Below are 19841 nucleotides of genomic sequence, written 5' to 3' on the forward strand. Positions count from 1 at the left end.
GAAGAAAGTAGTTCTTTTTATTAAAATTTGTCAGGAGAGTGAAAATGTGGACCAACTAGACCAGAGGTTTTCAAATTCTGATGGGGTTTCAAATTCAGAATCTCCTGGGGCACTTGTTAAACATGATAAAACAATGCTTGAGTTAAATCCTAGAATAGAATCTCTGGGAGTTGGGGAGGGAACTTGTGTATTTAAGCAACGCTGCAGATGATTCTAATGTGTAAAGTCTGAGTATCATTGCCATAGATTTAACAAAGAATATTGTTTCTGGACTTCCCTGTAGCTCAAATGGTAAGAATCTGCCTGCATCGCAGGTGACCAGAGTTCGATCTCTGGGTTGGGAAGATCCTCTGGAGAATGATATGGCAATTCACTCCAGTATTCTTGTCTGGAGAATTCCATGGACAGAGGAACCTGGCAGGCTACAGTCCACAAAGAGTTGGACACAACTGAGCAACTAACACACACAGAGTTTTAAAAATCCAAAGGTAAGTTAAATGAAATTTGTTATTCAAATAAGGAAAGTTGGCTCTGAGGGTTAAGAAGTTCCTAGAAATGCATTTCTTTTTTTTTTTTTCATTGATTGATTTTATTTTTAAACTTTACATAATTGTATTAGTTTTGCCAAATATCAAAATGAATCCGCCACAGGTATACATGTGTTCCCCATCCTGAACCCTCCTCCCTCCTCCCTCCCCATACCATCCCTCTGGGTCGTCCCAGTGCACTATTCTGACTCTGATCTTAATGAGGAAGACTATGGTTTTTCCAGTAGTCATGTATGGATGTGAAAGTTGGACCATAAAGAAGGCTTAGCACCAAAGAATTAATGCTTTTGAACTGTGATGTTGTGTAAGACTCTTGAGTCCCTTGGGCTGTCAGGAGATCAAACCAGTCAATCCTAAAGGAAATCAGTCCTGATTATTCATCAGAAGGACTGATGCTGAAACTGAGGCTCCGATACTTTCACCATCTGATGCGAAGAACTGACTCCTTAGAAAGGACCCTGATGGTGGGAAAGATTGAAGGCAGAAGGGGACGACAGAGGATGAGATGGTTGGTTGGCATCACCGACTCAATGGATATGAGTTTGAGCAAACTCCAGGAGATGGTGAAGGACAGGGAAGCCTGGTGTGCCACAGTCCATGGGGTCACAAAGAGTGGAACAGAACTGAGTTACTGAACAACAAGTGTGTATCTGTGAATCCCAAACTCCTAATTTATTCCTCCCCCTGTTCCCCTGTGGTCACCATAAGTTTGTTTTCTATGTCTGTGGGTCTATTTCTGTTTTGGATATAAGTTCATTTGTATCATTTTTTTTAGATTCCACATATAAGTGATATCATATAATATTTGTCTTTGTCTGGTTTACTTAGTATGATAACCTCCATTGGTAATCAAGATTGCAGGGAGAAATATCAATAATCTCAGATATGCAGATGACACCACCCTAATGGCAAAAACTGAAGAGGAACTAAAGAACCTCTTGATGAGAGTGAAAAAGTTGACTTAAAACTCAACATTCAAAAAACTAAGATCATAGCATCTGGTCCTATCACTTCATGGCAAATACATGGGGAAACTATGGAAACAGTGAGAGACTTTATTTTTCTGGGCTCCAAAATCACTGCAGATGGTGACTGCAGCCATGAAATTCAAAGACGCTTGCTCCTTGGAAGAAAAGCTATGACCAACCTAGACAGCATATTAAAAAGCAGAGACATTACTTTGATGCAAAGGTCCATCTAGTCAAAGCTATGGTTTTTCCAGTAGTCATGTATGAAAGTGAGAGTTGGACACTAAAGAAACCTGAGTGCCAAAGAATTGATACTTTTGAACTGTGGTGTTGGAGAAGACTCCTGAGAGTCCCTTGGACTGCAAGGAGATCAAACCAGTCAACCCTAAAGGAAATCAGTTCCGAATATTCATTGCAAGAACTGATGCTGAAGCTGAAGCTCCAATATTTGGCCACCTGATGTGAAGAGCTGACTCCTTAGAAAAGACCCTGGTGCTGGGAAAGATTGAAGACAGGAGGAGAAGGGGACAATAAAGGATGAGATGGTTGGATGGCATTACCGACTCAATGGACATGAGTTTGAGGAAACTCCTGGAGATGGCAATGGACAGGGAAGCCTGGCATAATACAGTCCATGGGGTCATAGAGTTGGATATGACTGAGCGACTGAACTGACTGGTAATTTAGACATAAAGATAGGTGTTTGTCTCATGTGACTTTTTAGAACTTTTAAATACCATAAAACTGACTATATCAGGGACAATATTAGTATTACATTTTTCTAATTAGAGGAAGGGGATAGATTCACTTTTTAAAGAACAGTTCAACCTTGAACAATGAGGGTTTGAACTGCTGGGGTCCACTTCTACTTGTTTTTTCCCACTAAATTCATACTTGATTTTAGCACTACATGATTCCCATTCGGTAAAATGCATGGATGTTGAACCTAGGATAAGTAGGGTTGACAGCAGAGTTATTCTTGGGTTTTCAGGGGAGGATCAGCTCCCCTAACCGCTGAATTGTTCAAAGGTCAACTGTAGTTCACATTATCGAGGACCCAAAAAATTACTTATAGAGTGGTGTCAGGAACCTGTAAGAATAGTGGCAGGAAAATTAATCCTATAACCCACCTCCATCCTCAGACAAGCTTAAATAACAGAAAGCATGGGAGGCATAGCTTGTGTCTTTCCTAAACTCTTGCTTACTTTTTGTTCTCTGCTCATTTGTTTATTCAAGCAATTTAACATAAAAACTTATGTGTGACTTCATTGTGCCAAGTGTAGCTCTAGGAGCTGGGGATACAGAGCTGAAGAAGGCTTACACACTTTGCTTTAAAGGAGTTAACTAGTTATATCAATAGAAGCATGAGATTTAACAAAGCACAAATTGGTGGTTGTGAACAGAAAAGCAGTTAAAAGGTGAGAGAAGGGAGAATTTTCTTGATGTCCAAAACAGCTAAAGAAGGTGGATTCTGTTTAAAGACCAGTAACTGGATGGCAATCCTACCCAAGATTTTTTTTTAAAGAAAAATATATATGATACCTTTGAGGGTACAGATATTTTATAAGAATTTAACTTTATCTCTGGTGATATATATTTTTAAGGGATCATTGAAGAAATAATTTGTGAGCATCCTAGAGAAGGGAAGTGGTGAACATCTGAGCCAAGAACAAGTCATGCGAGATCAGGTTCATTTCCTTGTTATTAATAGATTAGAGAACCATGGTTGATTTGGGGTTGAGTGGGTGGTAGGGAAGCAAAAATAATAGATGTGGATTCACAGAAATGTTTTAGAAACAATATGTATTGCATGTCTGCCTAAATCAGACAGTTGCATTTACATTTTAATATTTGATTACCATAAGCCTGTTAAGGAATACTGTCATCTGAGAAAATAAACAGAAAACAGGCCCTCCAAGCTTGACACTGAAGGAGTCTCTGTAAAAGAAAATCTTGGTGGAGTTGGTTTGCCCACCCATTAGGCTTCCAACTCTGATCCTAGGGATTCACCTCCTTTTATGGAGATAAATACTCTCACAATGACTTTTTCTTACATTGGTAGACTGGCTCAATTATAACAGAAGACTTTCCCTTTAGTACTCTGCAGCAAAGCTAAGAAAGGGCTGGGAGCCATAAACAAGATTTTGGGAACCACAGGAGAAAACAAAATGGAAATAAACACAAAAAGGACCTGAAACTAAATAACATGATTTACAAAATAAAGTTTATTATTTACAAAATAAAGTTTATTCGTCTTGAATTTACAACCCACTGTAGAAATTATGACTTTCTCTCACTACTAGATTACTTGTTTTGAATGACGGTTTTCAGCACACTGCTATATATTTTAAACAGTTTTTTTGCTTCCAGACACACTTTAAAGCTACAAAGTGCTTTACCTATCTTCTAGAACCTTATCTTCTTTTTTTATATAATTAAAAAAATTATTTATTTTTGGCTGTGCTGAGTCTTTGCTGCTTTGTGAGGGCTGTCTTTAGTTGTGGTGAGTGGGGGCTGCTTGAGTTGCACTGTGCGGCTTCTCAGTGCGGTGGCTTCTCTTGTGAAGCACAGGCTCTGGGTGTACAGTCTTCCGTAGTTGCAGAACGCAGCCTCAGCAGTTGCAGCTGGCAGGCTCTAGAGCCCATGCTCAGTTATGGCGCATGGGATTAGTTGCTCTGCAGCATATGGAATCTTCCTGGACCAGGGATCAAACTCTTTGGCAGGCAGATTCTTATCTGCTGCACCAACAGGGAAGTCCTAGAACCTTATCTTCCACTAGTCCTCAATGTGAGTTCCTTGTTTCACTGCCTTTCCTATTCAAAGACTTCAGAATATGTCACTTGTTTTGCCTCTATGCTCAAACCATTCTTCAACATCCATTCCAGCTACTCGAACTGTTTTTTTTTTTTTTTTCAGGACTTTGTGGTTTCAAGGACCAAAAATTCAATTAATTAGCTCAAGTAAAAGGTTTTCTTAGAGTAATATGATATGTGATTTCTCAGAAATAGTAATCAAAGTACTTGAGCCTTGTATCACTTGTGAATATTTGAGACTTAAGCAATAATTTTTCCCTTACATCAGAAAATATCTGGAGGTAGCCAAGTTGCTGGTTGTTTTAGTAGCTCAAGATTAAAAAGACCAGCGTTTCTCTTCTTCACCTTTCCCTCATGATCACAAGGTGGCTGCTGTAACTCAAATACTGTTCAAGGAAAGCAGAAAGAAGAGGGAAGGAAAACCAGTGTTTTTCTTTGGTCAGGAAAGTAAAAAATTTCACAGAAATCTTCCAGTAGACCTCTGCTTACATTACATTTACAATAACTCTGGCACATAGCTGCTCATAAAGGACATGAAATGACAAGCCACATATTAGAAGGAAAAATTTACAACACAAAGAATTGCTATCAAGAATATACAAAGAACTTCTATAGTTTGATAAAAATAAGAAAAAAAATCTAATAGAAAAATAGGCAAAAAACATGATTAGGTAATTGACAGAAGAGGAAATATTTTTGGTAAATAAATTTAGGAAAAGGTGCCCAACCACATTAGTGATCATGGAAATGTAAAATAAGACTACATTGAAATAGACACTGCATCTATTAAATTACCAAAAATTAAGAACTCTCAAAATTTTAAGTGTTGATATAAATATGGAGTCGTATCTACCATTGGTGAGGGATAGGTAAGATGGTATAATGCTTAGTAATACAATTTGGGATTTTCTAGTGAAGTTGGATGCTTATAAACCCCATGAAAGTAGTTCCACAACTTTCCACATAGGAGACATGTAGGTGAATGTTCACAGCAGCATTATTTGTAATAGCAAGAATGGCAATAACCCAGGTGGCCGTTGTCAGAAGAATGAATAGAATGATACATTTATATGATATACTTGCAATGATTGCAGCAACATCAATCGGTATAAGAAATGAGTGAAAAAAATCAAGGGCAAAAGACTACATATATGGCATATGTTTTTAAAAGATAAAATATAAGATAGCTATACAAAGTGACATGTACACATGTGGCCATGTGTTTTTCCACATGAAAAAAACAAAGAACAAGATAAACACAAAATTCAGGATAGTGGTTACCTCACCTGAAGTAGAGTACAAGAAAGGGATTGAACACATAGATAGATTCAGTGATACCACAGTGCTCTAGGCATTGAGTAGTGGATTCCAGTCATCCACTATTATGTTTTATAACTTACTTATAGGTATATCTATGTATCAGAGATTACATAATAAAAAATTTTAATAACAAATAGTTAAGACAGTAAGTACAAAAAAGATTATAGCAGATTGTAAAGCTTTTTGGATGGGGGAGACACATGTACCAGGGAACCAGACATTTACATTTTTTATTGTTTTAGTTTCACAAAGCTTCTTGAGTATAATAAAAATTATATTTGATTCAGTCCAAGTGGGGAGAAAGGACATAATTACATACAAATACTCTAAGGGAATTTATTCGTTAAATTTTACAAGGTGAATATCATTCACTTTGCAGAAACTTTATAAAATAAAAAGAAGCAAGTACTGTTGGAAAAGACAGGAGACTTACCAATAACATTATGTTAAAGAATAGAGCAAGGAAAGGAGTGGGGACAGAAGAGAGAATACACAAATATTTAAAGAGAAAGTGAAATGGACGGTGCAGATTACAGTCTCCTTTTCAAAAGGCTTAGTAATACAAGAGGAGAAGGCAATGGCACCCCACTCCAGTACTCTTGCCTGGAGAATCCCATGGATGGAGGAGCCTGGTAGGCTGCAGTCCATGGGGTTGCTAAGAGTAGGACATGACTGAGTGACTTCCCTTTCACTTTTCACTTTCATGCATTGGAGAAGGAAATGGCAACCCACTCCAGTGTTCTTGCCTGGAGAGTCCCAGGGACGGGGAAGCCTGGTGGGCTGCCGTCTCTGGGGTCGCACAGAGTCGGACATGACTGAAGTGACTTAGTAGTAGTAGTAGTAGTAGTAATACAAGAAGAAAGGAAATTAGTTTCTCATTTCTTCAGAGATTCTTCAGGACTATTCTTCCCAAGTGCACTCTACTTTGCTTTTATATTTGATGCCTGTATTACACAGGGAAAAATACAGATTCCAGGACAAATTTTTGTTAAACATTTAAGAAAATCTCTAAGGTTTTATGTCCAATCCAGGGACACACTAGAACCTACCCCAAGAGGGTGTTAATGATGTCACTATATAATAATTATCTCCTTTTTGTTATTTTCACTATCATTTCAAGGTTATTTAACTCATTCTCAATTCCAGTGATCACACTAGAAACTAATCGTGAAAATAAACCAAAACAAATCACATTCCTTCCAAAATCTAACAAAACCTCCCACTTCCCAAAACAAAATGACATTTCTTAATCATTCTTTCAACTGAGGACTTACTGCTTATATGTGCAAGTGCACATCCCTTTTAAAATCACAGGGCATGACAATGCATTTTAGTGGACTTTGTTGATTTTTTTTTTTTTTTTTTGCCACACTCAGCAACTTGTGGGGTCTAAGTTCCCCATCCAGGGATTAAACCCAGACCCTGGTCAGTGAGTGTGGAGCCCTAATCACTGGACTGCCAGGAAATTAATTCCCTGTTGATTTATTTTTAAAGCTATTATTTGTAACTCCTCCAAAAGGCAAAACATACTGTCTTGTTCATTATCTTCTCACCTAAGAAAATGGCTGTTGATGTGGGGGAGAGACAGGAAAGAACAATGTAACTATCACCCTCCTATGAAGTGTTGCCAGGGCTCCCAGGTGTAATCCCCGCCCCTTTTGTGTGCCACCTGTACACTTCTGTGGAGAAAGTCCAAAGCAGTCAAGTACAGTTTTCAATTTGTCTAACGTCTTTGATGAAGGTAAGATATGAATGTGGAGGAAAGTTACCAATGGTTAACATATGTAGAGGGTTTAATCTTTTGGAAAACACTTTCATATTTATTTTTTTCCAGGCTTCACACTTCTTGACTAGAACACACAGCAGGGATTATCAACATCCTGATGTTACAGGTTACTTTGCTAGGGTCCTACGGGAATGAGGGGTGAGTGAAATAAACTCATTTCTGATACTTGTTAAAATGGTGAGGTACAGTCTATTTAAAACTGTTTCAATAGGGGATCATAACTTGCAACAGGAGAAAGAAATTGTGCTCAACCTCGAATACAGCAAAGACACCAGGAAATTTATTATAGCCAACAAACAAGAGTGAGGGGGTTAGTGGATGAGAAATTAAGACAAAACATTAAGGATAGCGGGATGCTTGCTTAAAGGCAGGTCCGAGGACTTATATACTAACGGACTTTATATATAAACGATTCTGATAGCATAGGCAAGGTAACCAGATACTAAAGGTGCAAGGATGACTTAGCAGAATTCACGCCAATACGGGGCTCTGCCCGGCCAGATTCGAAGGCCTCAATGGAGGCCTAGGTGAGTAGAGGGCTGGGAGGAGCCTGACTAAAGTTCAGACAAGGAGAGAGAGACTGTCATTGACAACCCCGTTTCTCTTTATTACCCAATCCCCATGGATGAGGAGAGCTGGCAGGCAACCGGGGTGGGGGTGGGTCCAGTTCTTTCTCCGAAGCACCAACGACCGGTGGCCAGAGATCAGAAGGCCAGGTTCGGCGACACCAGCAGAAAGCGTGTCTGAACAACGTCCCTCGCACTGCACGGGAGGTGCCCCCACGCTCCGCCCGTCCGCCGCGCGTCCCACTTGAGGGGCGGGCTCCGCAGGTCGGGACCGGAGGCGCCGATTGGCTGACGCGCCCGAGCCGGGGTTTCCCGGCCCCGCCCCGTGCCCCTCACTGGCCGCCCCGCCGCCGCCGCTGCGCTCCCTCAGCCCGCGAGGCCGCGCGCAGGCAGGTCCCGCGCTGCCCCGCGGGAGGGGCCTACCGGTCCCCATCCTTAAAGCACGAGTCCGGACGCCCCGCCTGTTGGAGAGGGTGCCTGGCTGTGGACAGCCAACAGCCAGGGCGGGCCAGGGCCGACCGAGGAGGGCCTGAGGCTACGGAGCCGCCGCGGCTGGCACACGAGCGTCTCGGCCCGGACCCAGTGCTTGCGGGAGCTGTGAGGGGAGGGGTCGTGGGCGCCATTGCTGCCCGTCAGAACGCCGCGGGGGTCCCCGTCAGCCCTAGCAGCTCTCCCCTGGCTGGGAGGAGCCGTCGCCAGTCCCCGGCCCGGTCTCCTGAATCGGGTGCCTCCTCTGCAATCCGTGCGGAGACCATGTTTGACAAGACGCGGCTGCCGTACGTGGCCCTCGATGTGCTCTGCGTGTTGCTGGGTACGTACGCGCCGCCGGCCCGAGGGGCGTGTGCGCGCGAGCCCGGGGTGGGGTGCATCGGTGGGGTGCGGGCGTGTGTCCGCTGGGAGGTGACTCGCCGGGAATCGCGGACGGGCGTGGGGGGCGTGTGCCTGACGCGCGAGCCTTGCCCGGCTAGACGCTGGGGCGGCTTCCGCAGCCCGGGGACCCTGCTTCGCAGCCCGCATCCCCGCGTGGCCGCTGCTGTCAGTCTGCCTTTCTATTGCCCGCCGGTGCGCTGAGCCCACCCTGCTTGGATGCTGTTCACGCCTCTGCGCTCCATCCCTTGCTCTCCTGTCCTCTGTTTCCCGTTTCACTCCCAGCAGAGAGGGTGGGGTCCTCCCCTCGCTGATGTAGGGAAGCTTGGTGGTCACTGGCTCATCAGGTTTGGTGACAAAACCGGAGGGTTTTGATGCACTGGGAATTCTCAGTAACTGGCGCCAGTGCCAGGTTTATCTTCCTTGTGGGAAGCAGTTTTAAGTTTTCGTCTATAAAAGGTTAGAACGCTCCTAATTAGAAGGTGTTACCGGCTTGTAAATTGTCAGGCTGTAAGTGGGTGTGATGATACCAGGTTTCTGCCTATAGGTTTGAAGAAGCTTACTTTTGAGGGGGATGGGGTTGGCGTGGTGTGCCCCAGACCTGCTGTTTCCTTCTCTGCACAGACCTCGTCATCGTGTAGGTTTCCATCTCCTGTGAGAGCCCACAAGGAGCATTGGACGTTTCTTTGGCTGCAGCGAATTTGGCGTTGTCTTTCTGACTGAAGAGTTCAGTCGTAGGGCTTCTGGTCGCCAGTTGCTCTTTTGACGAAAAAGAATCGAAGTCATCTGGGTAAGGTCTAGGCATTGGAAGGAGAGATTTTCACCGTCTTCATATGTATTGTGTAAGGCAGTATCTTTGAACTATTTATACGTTTTGGAAAAAAAATACTTACCAGAAGACCTGCTCGATGTTCGGGTAGTCCTCATGTTTGAGTATCGAAGTAATAGTATTGGCGAGCTCTCAGCGTTGGAGAGCTGTGACTTTAGCATCCTAGACGCAGGTCTGCATAATGGCTTTTCGGTGAGAGGAAACTTCCTCCGCTTTTAATCCAGTACCGTCTCCCCTGCCTCAAACCTGACCATTTAGGTGCTTGTAGTCTTGCCGAAGTTTTATAAATTCTGTTACCTGTTTTTTGAGGAAAAGTCTTGCTTATGAAACATCTTTATTGTTTACCAGGACATTTCCTATATAGCCCCACAGTGAATTTTAGAAATTCCGTTTAGGAAAGGGAAACACGATTTTGGAATACTATTTTTATAAAAACACAAGTGATCCTTTCAGATGTCCAGACATATTCATAATTACATTAATTATATTCAGATTTATTGGCAATGAAAAGTTTACCTTGGTAAATATGTTATATTTTAAAATGTATTTAAATTTATACTCAGTGTTTGTGGAGCTTTGTTAAATTTCATTTATGTTTCAGTGAGGGGAGAGGAAAATGTTGTCAGAAGTGATTTTTAAAATTCTAATATATTGGATATTATCCTATTATTGCCACATACTGTACTGTCAGAGTTATATATAAAGTTCCCATTTTTCCTACCTTATGCAGTTACTAATTTTTGAAACAAATGCGTTTTCTCTTTGGGCCAAGCACTGAAGCAGGATAGATGAAACATAATACTGCTCTTAGGTAGATCAGTGTTATTAAACACAGAGCCATATACTAAATCTATGTTTTGTTTATTTTAATTCATGTATATTTGAGGGAACTATTGCAGTACAACTTTATAAAATTGTGGGGTTTTGTAGTCTGTTTTCAACATGCTGCAAGCATCCCATAACTGTCCAATAGAATTAAGAGTAATTTTATTGCTAACTTGGCCTGACAGCTGCAGAATTTATGATGACTCTCAATAAAAGATAAAATTGTTATTTCTGATTTTAAAATCTTTGGTTTTGGAAAAAGCTTGTTTAGGAGACTTATGCATTAAGTATCAGTATCAGATACCTGATCTATTTGAAAAACAGATTTTCTCTGTTTTTGTATTGCTAGAGTTTTAAAATAATTAAGTGTATTGTCAAGATAAGCTCAGAATTCCCTTTTCCTAAATATAAAGTGAAATACTGGCTTATTTTAATTTGGTATATAAGATGACATTAGATTTAATAGCATCAATATTCTGTTATAAACAACAGTGAAGGAGAACAGTGATTCTAGAGATACAAAGTATTTTCATGCTGAATTTTGGGAGATTATATATTTTTATTAAAAAACTCACCTTTCTAGTGGGGTCTATGAGTCATTTTATTTTATTTATTTTTAAACTTTATGGCTGAGCTGCACAGCATGCAGGATCTTAGTTCCCCAACCAGGGATTGAATCTGTACCCCTTGCCGTTGAAGCGCAGAGTCTTAACCACTGGACTGCCAAAAAGTCACCTTTAAGGGTCATTTAAAGTTTTATTTTTATTCATCTTACTGACAATAGGAGGTTGGCGGCCTTTAAAATAGTGGTAGCTCAAAGAGGGTTATCAACTTGGCATTAAGTTTTTTCTTTTTCTTTGGAGAACTACAGGTAAAAGTTGACTGTAGCAACAGAAAGATGATCAAGCAGATCATAAGTACAGGGTTATGTGAAAGTGGTTCTTAATTATAATGTGAATATGTTCCAGGTTCTGTTAATGATCACCCAACATCATGCAGTGTATCCATTTAATATGATGATGTTATGTGATTGTGTTACATGGCTATTTTATAATATTACAGAAAGTGATGTCTGTTTAAATGATAAACATGCCTGTATGTAAGGGGGCGGGTGTGTGCATGCTTACACACGTGTAAAAGCATTTCTGTCCCAAGTCAGTATTATCACCACTATGAAACATGATTTCCTCCACATAATATACCCAAATTATTACTTCCTTCAGTGGATCTGGTCTCTTCTTGGAAAAAGAGTGAGAATTTTGAGAGATGATGTGTATTTGATTCCTTTCTGAGATGGAGTGTGGTCTTGCCAGCTTTCTCTGGCTCCTTTGATAATGAGTTCTATGATTGTAGAAAAGGCTATAAATATCACCTGAGCACACAAGAAAAGCTGCTGTACAGAGAATCGTAGTGGGCTGATGTGAAAGCTGTGTTTTGCTCATTGTGTTAAACCACGTCCTAAATAAAACTTAATTGCTGAGAGTCATTTTAGATTTTATGCACTCTGGCATTAGGCTGCCAATGAATTGATTCAGTGCACATTGATTGAAGGCTAACTCTGTTCCAAGTTCATGTTAGGTGCTAAAGATAAAGATGAATTAGAAAGTCTGTGCCCTCAAGGAGCTTAGGGTCTAATGAGGGAGAAACAAACAAGAGGTTATACTACATCATGATAAATGTAATAATAAAGGTATGGAATAGATGCTCTTTGAGTACAGAAAAAAGATTTGTGCTATAAATGATCTATCATAGATAAATGGGTTGTCTGTTTTTGTCTAGAGATGCAGAAATGACAAATGTTACCCCAGGAGTACTCTTAGAATCTTTTTTTTTTCTTCTCAGCTTAGTACAGGGCAATGGGAGCCCAAGTAAGTAGCTGTGTGTATGACTTTTTTGCAGGTATCTCGTGATGCCTGGAAGTTTTAGGTGGAACTGGCAGAACCTTTTTATGTGCCTGAGTTTTGCTGGGTAGCAGTCATTTGGAATATCTTTCTATATTGTGCCTTCTTTTTTGGCTCCTCTAGATCTTTTCTCCACCCTGCGCTATGCTCTGGGAGGCTAGTGCTGTGAACTGCAACTAGGCTGTTGCTTTTTGTTTCTGGTTGACTTTGACCAATGGGACAACAGCAGGAGGCCTGGAAGACCCAGTTTCTTCCTGCTGGATTTGCGTTGCCAGAGCTATTTTGTGTTTTGTGAGTAGGTCACAGCTTCTATTCAGTGGCCATCTGTGCCAGCCAGCTACAGTTACAGATCTTTCTGGGTTTTGGTAACCCTCTACTCGCCCGTTTAGCCTAGAGATGATGTTGCTGGTACCATTCCCTGCTGCTTTCCGTAAATCCTACCTATACCTTTGAAGATGGTTCCTTCATAAAATTCTTATTTAAATACTTTATTTGGGTGTGCTGTTTTTTGCCAGGGGGCTACTGATAATACTCATGTTATGTCCAAAACAGATCTGAGGTGACTTCCCTTTCTGCACTTGACAGCAATTACATTGGCCCATAAAAGCAGATGATAACAGGAACTCATGGGCTCCAACATTGGTTTTCTTAGAAGGGAGGGGGTCATGGTTTCCTCAACATACTGCAAACATGGTATCACCTTTATGCCAAATCAGTCAGTAAATTTAGGGGAAAATCTGGCAGCAGAGAACACTGGCAGCCATACTAGGTGGTTGTGTGTGCGTTCCAAGTTGCTTTCGTCATGTCCGACTCTTTGCTACCCTAATGGACTATAGGCTGCCAGGCTTCTCTGTCCATGCAGGTTCTCCAGGCAAGAATACTGGAATGTGTTGCCATGCCCTCCTCCAGGGGATCTTCTGACTCAGGGATTAAACCCGAGTCTCTTCTGTCTCCTGCAATGGCAGGCAGGTTCTTTAACACTAGTGCCACTTGGGAAGCCCCAGGTGATTGTGGAATCGCATTACTTATTCTTCTTCAGTAATTATGCTGATCTCATTCTGCCCCTTAGGTATTAGCCATAGGAGTGCTCCTTTTCCTGATCTCAGTTTGGGCCACTTTCTTAAGGGAAAGTCAGATATTTAATGAAAGAGTCTCCTTTGCTGAAAGTCTGCAGCCTTCCTTTTTCTCCTAACATTTATTTGTTCATTTACTCATTATTAGGTGAATTCACCCACACATTTGTTTTATTATCTAGTAGATGCTGGGAATTCTGTTAGATACCAAAGAGGTAAATAAGTAAGTAAATAAATAGGACATAGTACTATCCTGATTACTTGCCATTTCAATTTCTGTTTACTTCTATTAAGCTAACTTCTTTTGCTTCTGCTTAAAGTTTACTGTTTGTTTCTGTTTTATATAACTTTTGTCTTTTCTCCCAGCCATTGAGAGGGGGACGGAATCTCAAAAAATGAACAAAAATTTGTCAAACTGGCATATTCTTGGGTCAGACTGGCCTCCTTTTGCAAGACTTTTTCTACCTTTAAATGGCTAGTTTGGAACAAAAGCAGAGGCCTGGAAGAAACTGATAGTATTTGGCTCTAGTTGGCTTTATACAGTTGACTTTAAACTTGAATTTACCTTGCTTGGATGAGAGTATGGAAATATTCAGAAAACATTCCCCTCTATAGCTTTTGTGAAAAGTAATTTTTTCCTTTATATTCTATTTGAATTAAATCCCTTTTGGAAACTCATGGACATGCCATAATCTTTGTTAATATCTTTCTTGCTTAGTCATTTTTGGCTGAATTCTACCAAAGTTCCCTATGTGTTACTCAGTTTGTGAAATTATTCTAATTCCTTTTGATAAGAAATTAAAGTTTAAATTGTTACTGTTTATCTGACTTAAAAAGAAGCTGGTAGAAAGTTACTAAAACCTACATTTTAAGAGAACTAGTTAACATGTAGCTTTAGGTTTTTTATGTGGTTTTTTTTTTTTTGGTTGCTCTGGCATGTAGGATCTAGTTCCCCATCAAGGGATCGAACCCAGGCCCTCCTGCAGCATGGAGTGTTGTTAACTACTGGACCTCCAGGGAAGTCCCGAGAAACGTTTTTTGTGTTTTTTTTTGTTTTTTTTTTGCCCCATGGCTTGTGGGATTTTAGTTTCTAGACCAGGGATTGAACCCGGACCCTTGGTAATGAGAGCCGGGAGTCCTAGTCACTGGAACAACAGGGAATTCCCTTCTGCAAAGGAATTTGAAATGTTATTTCCTCCTAAATTACTGGTTTAATTCAGCATTTAGGATGGAAATATACAGTCTGTGTAATAAGCTAGTTAGGGATTATATAGGCACTGTCTTGTCCCTTATTTTCTTTCTGAAAAAGGATTCATTCATATATTATGAACAGTGGTTACAAGTAACTCTTTTCTTTCTTTTTGTCCCTCCTTTTTGCTGTATGTGTGTGTGCTCAGTCATGTCCTACTCTTTGTGACCCCATGGACTGTAGCCCACCAGGCTCCTCTGTCCATAATTTTTCAGGCAATAATACTGCAGCAGGTTGCCATTTCCTTCTCCAGAGGATTTTCCTGACCTAGGGATCAAACCTGAGTCTCCTGCATCTCCTGTGTTGGCAGGTGGATTCTTTACCACTGCTACTTGGGAAGTCCTTCTGTTTCTACGTACCTTATTTTCCGTTTTCACTTTTTCCTTCCTGCTTTCCTTCGCCCTTCAACCTTGCTGTCTTGATTTAAAGCCCAGATGGCTCAGACTGAGTTGTTTCAGTTTTACTTAACTGAAACTAATCTAACATTGGTTATGACTTTATGAACTATTGATTTTTCTTTAAAACATTAGATAGACAGCATAGTCTAGTGATGGACTCTGGATCCAAACTGTAGGTTCAATTCCAGTTCCTCCATTTACTAGCTGTGCAACCGTAGGCAGATTTCCTCTGTGTGTGTCTGTTGTGTCAGCTGTGTAATGATAAAGTACCTACCTTGTATGGTTGTTGTGAGGCTTAAATGAGTGAAAATATAAAGGTCTTAGAGTAGGCCTTGCACTCGTGTGCATAAGATGATTGTCAAATAAAAGTAATCCTCTATAATCCTGCAATAATTAAAACATTATTTTAGTAAAAATAACATCAACATAGTTTTGTATTAGGGACAAAAACACAAACTTCAAACTGTTCCCTGTGAATACTCATGGAATGTCTTTGAAGCTTACAGAACATCTTGAAATAGTAGTGTCTTATCAGTCATGTGTAAAAACCACATATATGATCTTCAAGTAGTGGTAATCCCAGCTATGTTGGAAAATGATCTGTATAGTCTGTGGTAGAGTGTAACTAAACAGATGGAAAAACTGTTACTTTATACAGTGGTTAAGTCCTGAATTTCAACTTAAGAAAATGGAGTTAGCCAGACACTGGTCGGTCACCTTCACTATTTTTATTGTCCAGGCCTTGGAATTGATTGAGTCACCATATAAAAAGTAGACTTAATATTCCTAAAATTTTTGAATGACTCTAATTGTATTCCCTCATTTGTATGAATTCTGTTGTTTGATTTCCTGCCTATGGTTAAGCAGGCATCAAAGAAAAGACTATTGTGTAATACCTCTTCATACCCCATCTCCTTCTTACTTCTGTTTTTTCAATCAGATATTTATTTATTGGCTGTGCTGTGTTGGTTGTGGGATCCTAGTTCCCTGACCAGGGATCGTACGCCGGCCCCCTGCAGTGGAAGTATGGAGGCCTAACTACTGGATCTCTAGGGAATTACCTCAGCTATTTATTTTGACATATGTTAACCTGATACTACTTTTATTTTTTATGTTGTGTTTAATAGAGTGTTATTGCTCAGTTGCTAAGTCGTGCCTGACTCTTTGTGACCTCAAGACTGAAGCACACCAGGCTTCCCGGTCCTTCACTATTTCCCGGAGTTTTCTCAAACTCATGTCCATTGGATTGGTGATGCCATCCAACCATCTTATCCTCTTTCACCCCCCTTCTCCTCCTGTTCTCAATCTTTCCCAGCATCAGGGCCTTTTCTAATGAGTCGGCTCTTTACATCAGGTGGCCAAAGTATTGGGGCTTCAACTTCAACATCAGTCCTTCCAATGAATATTAATATTGATTTCCTTTAGGAATACAATGTTAAGTTTTAAAATATTTGATGTTGCAACATCGTTCACTTGTTTATCAGCTATTATGTGCTTAATGGGGCTTCACTGATGGCCCAGCTGGTAAAGAACCCATCTGCCAATGCAGAAGATGCAGGAGACTCAGGTTCAATCCCTGGGTGGGAAAATTCCTTGGAGACGGAAATGGAAACCCGCTCCAATATTCTTGCCTGGAAAATTCTATGGACAAAGGAGCCTGGCATTGCTGCAGTCCATGGGGTCACAAAGAGTTGGACATGGCTAAGCACACACACACACACACACACACACATGCGTGCTTAATATTTACAATGCTAGGAGTTGTAAATTTCATTGTGAAAAAGATAAGTAAGGTCTCTATACTAATAGTTACAGATATTTGTGAATGCCATGAAAGAATGTAAGCAAGGTTAGAAGAGAGTGAGATATTGAGGGGTCAGGGTCATAATCTCAGGGAAGGCTTCTCTGAGGAAGGCATATTTAAATTCAGATTTAAGAATGAAAGTAAGTTGGTCATGGAGGAGCTGAAAGAAGATGATTCCAGGCATAGGAAAGAGCAGGTGTTGAGGGGCAAAGGGCATTTGTAACAGAAAAGAGGCCAGTGTGGCGGGAATACAGTATGTATCCTAGTGTTCTTAATAGTAACTATTGCAGCTTATTTCTAAATGTCAAAGTGGATAATAATAACAACTGACATTTAGTGCTCTATGTCTGTGTGTGGCTATGAGGTCTATCAAAACCTGCTCAGGGAGGATAGCTTAGTTATCTTCATTCTGTTGATGGTGGAACTAAGGCCTCAGGTAGCTGAGAAACTGCCAATGGAATCCAGGTAAGAAGTGGCATGGTTGGGAATTGGGAAATGCATTTTTAAGAGTTACAACTTTTGAATTCAGATTGACTGTCCAGATTGAGAAATGAAGAGGGTAAGAAATGAGGGACTGAGGGAATTAATTGGCTGTAAAAGCAGTGATTATTTTAGGTGGGCTAAATCTTTTATGACTATCTTTATTCCATATAATGTGGCTTCATAGTCAGTTTCTGCTTATGTTTTGAGCATGTATCTGCTGTCCAAAGGAGGCACTTTAATTTTTCATAAATCAAACTCCTAATAACTACTAAGAGTTTGCTCGGAGGGTATATCATACTGGAAGATATAACCGATTTGCCCTGATCAGTAAAGTTTGTTGTTGTTTAGTCGCTTAGTTGTGTCTGACTCTTTTACAACCCCTTGGACTATAGTCTGCCAGGGTCCTCTGTCCATGGGGATTCTCTAGGCAAGAATATTGGAGTGAGTTGCCATTTCCTTCTCCACGGGACCTTCCCAATGCAGGGATCAAACCCACATCTCCTGTGTCTCCTGCATTAGCAGGTGGGTTCTTTACCACCGTGCCATCTGGAAAGCCAGATCACTAATATACTCATAGATTTTTTTCTCCAAATAGCACTGTTGTTATAGGCCATTTTACCCAGGAAAGGAAGACCTTTGTACTTTATTGCATGTCATGTGAATCACGTGTGTAGAGTTTAGAGTCACCTTTGCTAACTCATTCCAGTAGATATAGTTAGAACCTCATGGTTTAGTTCTCAGTTGTCACTTCTTGGAAATGTTTCCTGTGTCTGTTTTTCAGGGTGGGGTGCCTAGGAAAATGACATATAGGAAATGTGTAGCGGATGAGCTCTTGAGTTAATTGGCAGCTTGTTAAGCCAGGTTCTGCCTTGCCTTTTGGTTCATTTACGTCAGCAGGAAAAGAGGGCTTGACTTCGTAGGTGCTTGAGAGGTAAATAAGAAGAAAACTATTCCTTATTCAATGCATAAATGAGCCTGTGGTAAATGTTTTACGTAACTCATGAAATCATCACAAAACTGTGAAGTAATAGGCTTGTTGTATGCCCTAGCACTGGTGATACAAAAATGGGTGAAAAAATAAAACTCATGGATCTCAAGTAGCTTCTTGCTTACTCTGGAAAACAGACTTGTAACAAACAATGACAATACCATATGGTAAGCTGAGTGCCTGATATGTCAGAGCACTTGGGTACTAAGAGTGAGTGAGACAGGGTCTCTGTCCCCAAGGGGTACACAGATGCTGTAAGGGGAGAGAAGCAGGTATTTTAATGAAGTCTGTGTGAATTTCAGGACAATTGCTCCTGAGATCTTCACTTTTACTTTCCAGCCAGGATACTGTAAACCTTGGGGAACATTGCTGCTGCTGCTAAGTCACTTCAGTCATGTCTGACTCTGTGCGACCCCATAGACGGCAGCCCACCAGGCTCCCCCGTCCCTGGGATTCTCCAGGCAAGAACACTGGAGTGGGTTGCCATTTCCTTCTCCAATGCATGAAAGTGAAAACTGAAAGTGAAGTCACTCAGTCATGTCTGACTCTTAGCGATCCCATGGACTGTAGCCCAACAGGCTCCTCCATCCATGGGATTTTCCAGGCAAGAGTACTGGAGTGGGGTGCCATTGCCTTCTCCGATATGAGTGCTTAGAAAGTGTGTAATACATGTTAGGCATTCAGATATTTTTTACATGAATGAGTAGGCAAGATACTTGAGTCAGTCACTCTTCTGGGGGTTGGAATTTAACTCTGCTATTAACTGTGTGACATTGGGCAGGTTGTTTCACCTCTCCATAAGTCTTGTCACCTAATGAGGAAAAAGATAATGATAATAGTGTCTTCCTCATAGTGCTGTGAAATTAGATGAGATAATGTGAGAGAGTGTATGTGAAGTGTTTAACATAGTCCTGGTCTGTCCCGTTGTATCATTATCACTATTAAGATAATAACCCAATTTGGCCACTGATCCCGTCTGTTGTTTAAATTTGATACCATGTACTGGGGAGTTTTCTTTTGGGACATTGTTTAGTGTAGTTCTAGCTTCAGTTTAAATAGCATTTGAATTGGGACCTGGTTCATATTTCAGTTTTTCGTGCCCAGATCACTATGGGAGATGTTCTGATTACTCCTAACCTGTTTCTTTCTGGAATCAGATACCTCACTGAGATCTTATCATTTTACTTCTAGGTGAGCAGTATTTCCACAGCTCATAGACAAGGTACCAATATGAATATCTGTAGTTGAGTGAAATAGTAATAAACAAAGGTGTGTGTGAAGTGGAAATGGCATGATTTGGGTAATGGTAACTTCTCTTGGTACTCACGTTTTAAAGCATGAATATTTTATTTCTTGAATATGAGCTAGTCAGAACCTAATAACTTGCAGTTGAGGCTGAAGTATGGCTGCAGTACAGCTAAAC

General features: G+C 40.7%; 1 protein-coding gene across 2 annotated transcripts in view; it reads left to right on the top strand.

Moving 5' to 3' along the window:
• Positions 1-8369: 8369 nt before the first annotated feature.
• PLPP1 (phospholipid phosphatase 1) overlaps positions 8370-19841 on the top strand; it is a 103962-nt gene continuing 92490 nt past the window's right edge. Inside the window, exon 1 of one of the 2 annotated variants that reach the window (NM_001080329.2) lies at positions 8370-8812. In NM_001080329.2, the coding sequence (NP_001073798.1) occupies positions 8755-8812 (58 nt within the window). In that variant the 5' untranslated portion in view covers positions 8370-8754. The remainder of the gene's footprint in view (positions 8813-19841) is intronic. The other variant, XM_024981405.2, reaches the window with a different exon arrangement.

This window comes from Bos taurus, chromosome 20 (assembly GCF_002263795.3).
Source record: "Bos taurus isolate L1 Dominette 01449 registration number 42190680 breed Hereford chromosome 20, ARS-UCD2.0, whole genome shotgun sequence".
Taxonomy (NCBI): Eukaryota; Metazoa; Chordata; class Mammalia; order Artiodactyla; family Bovidae; genus Bos; species Bos taurus.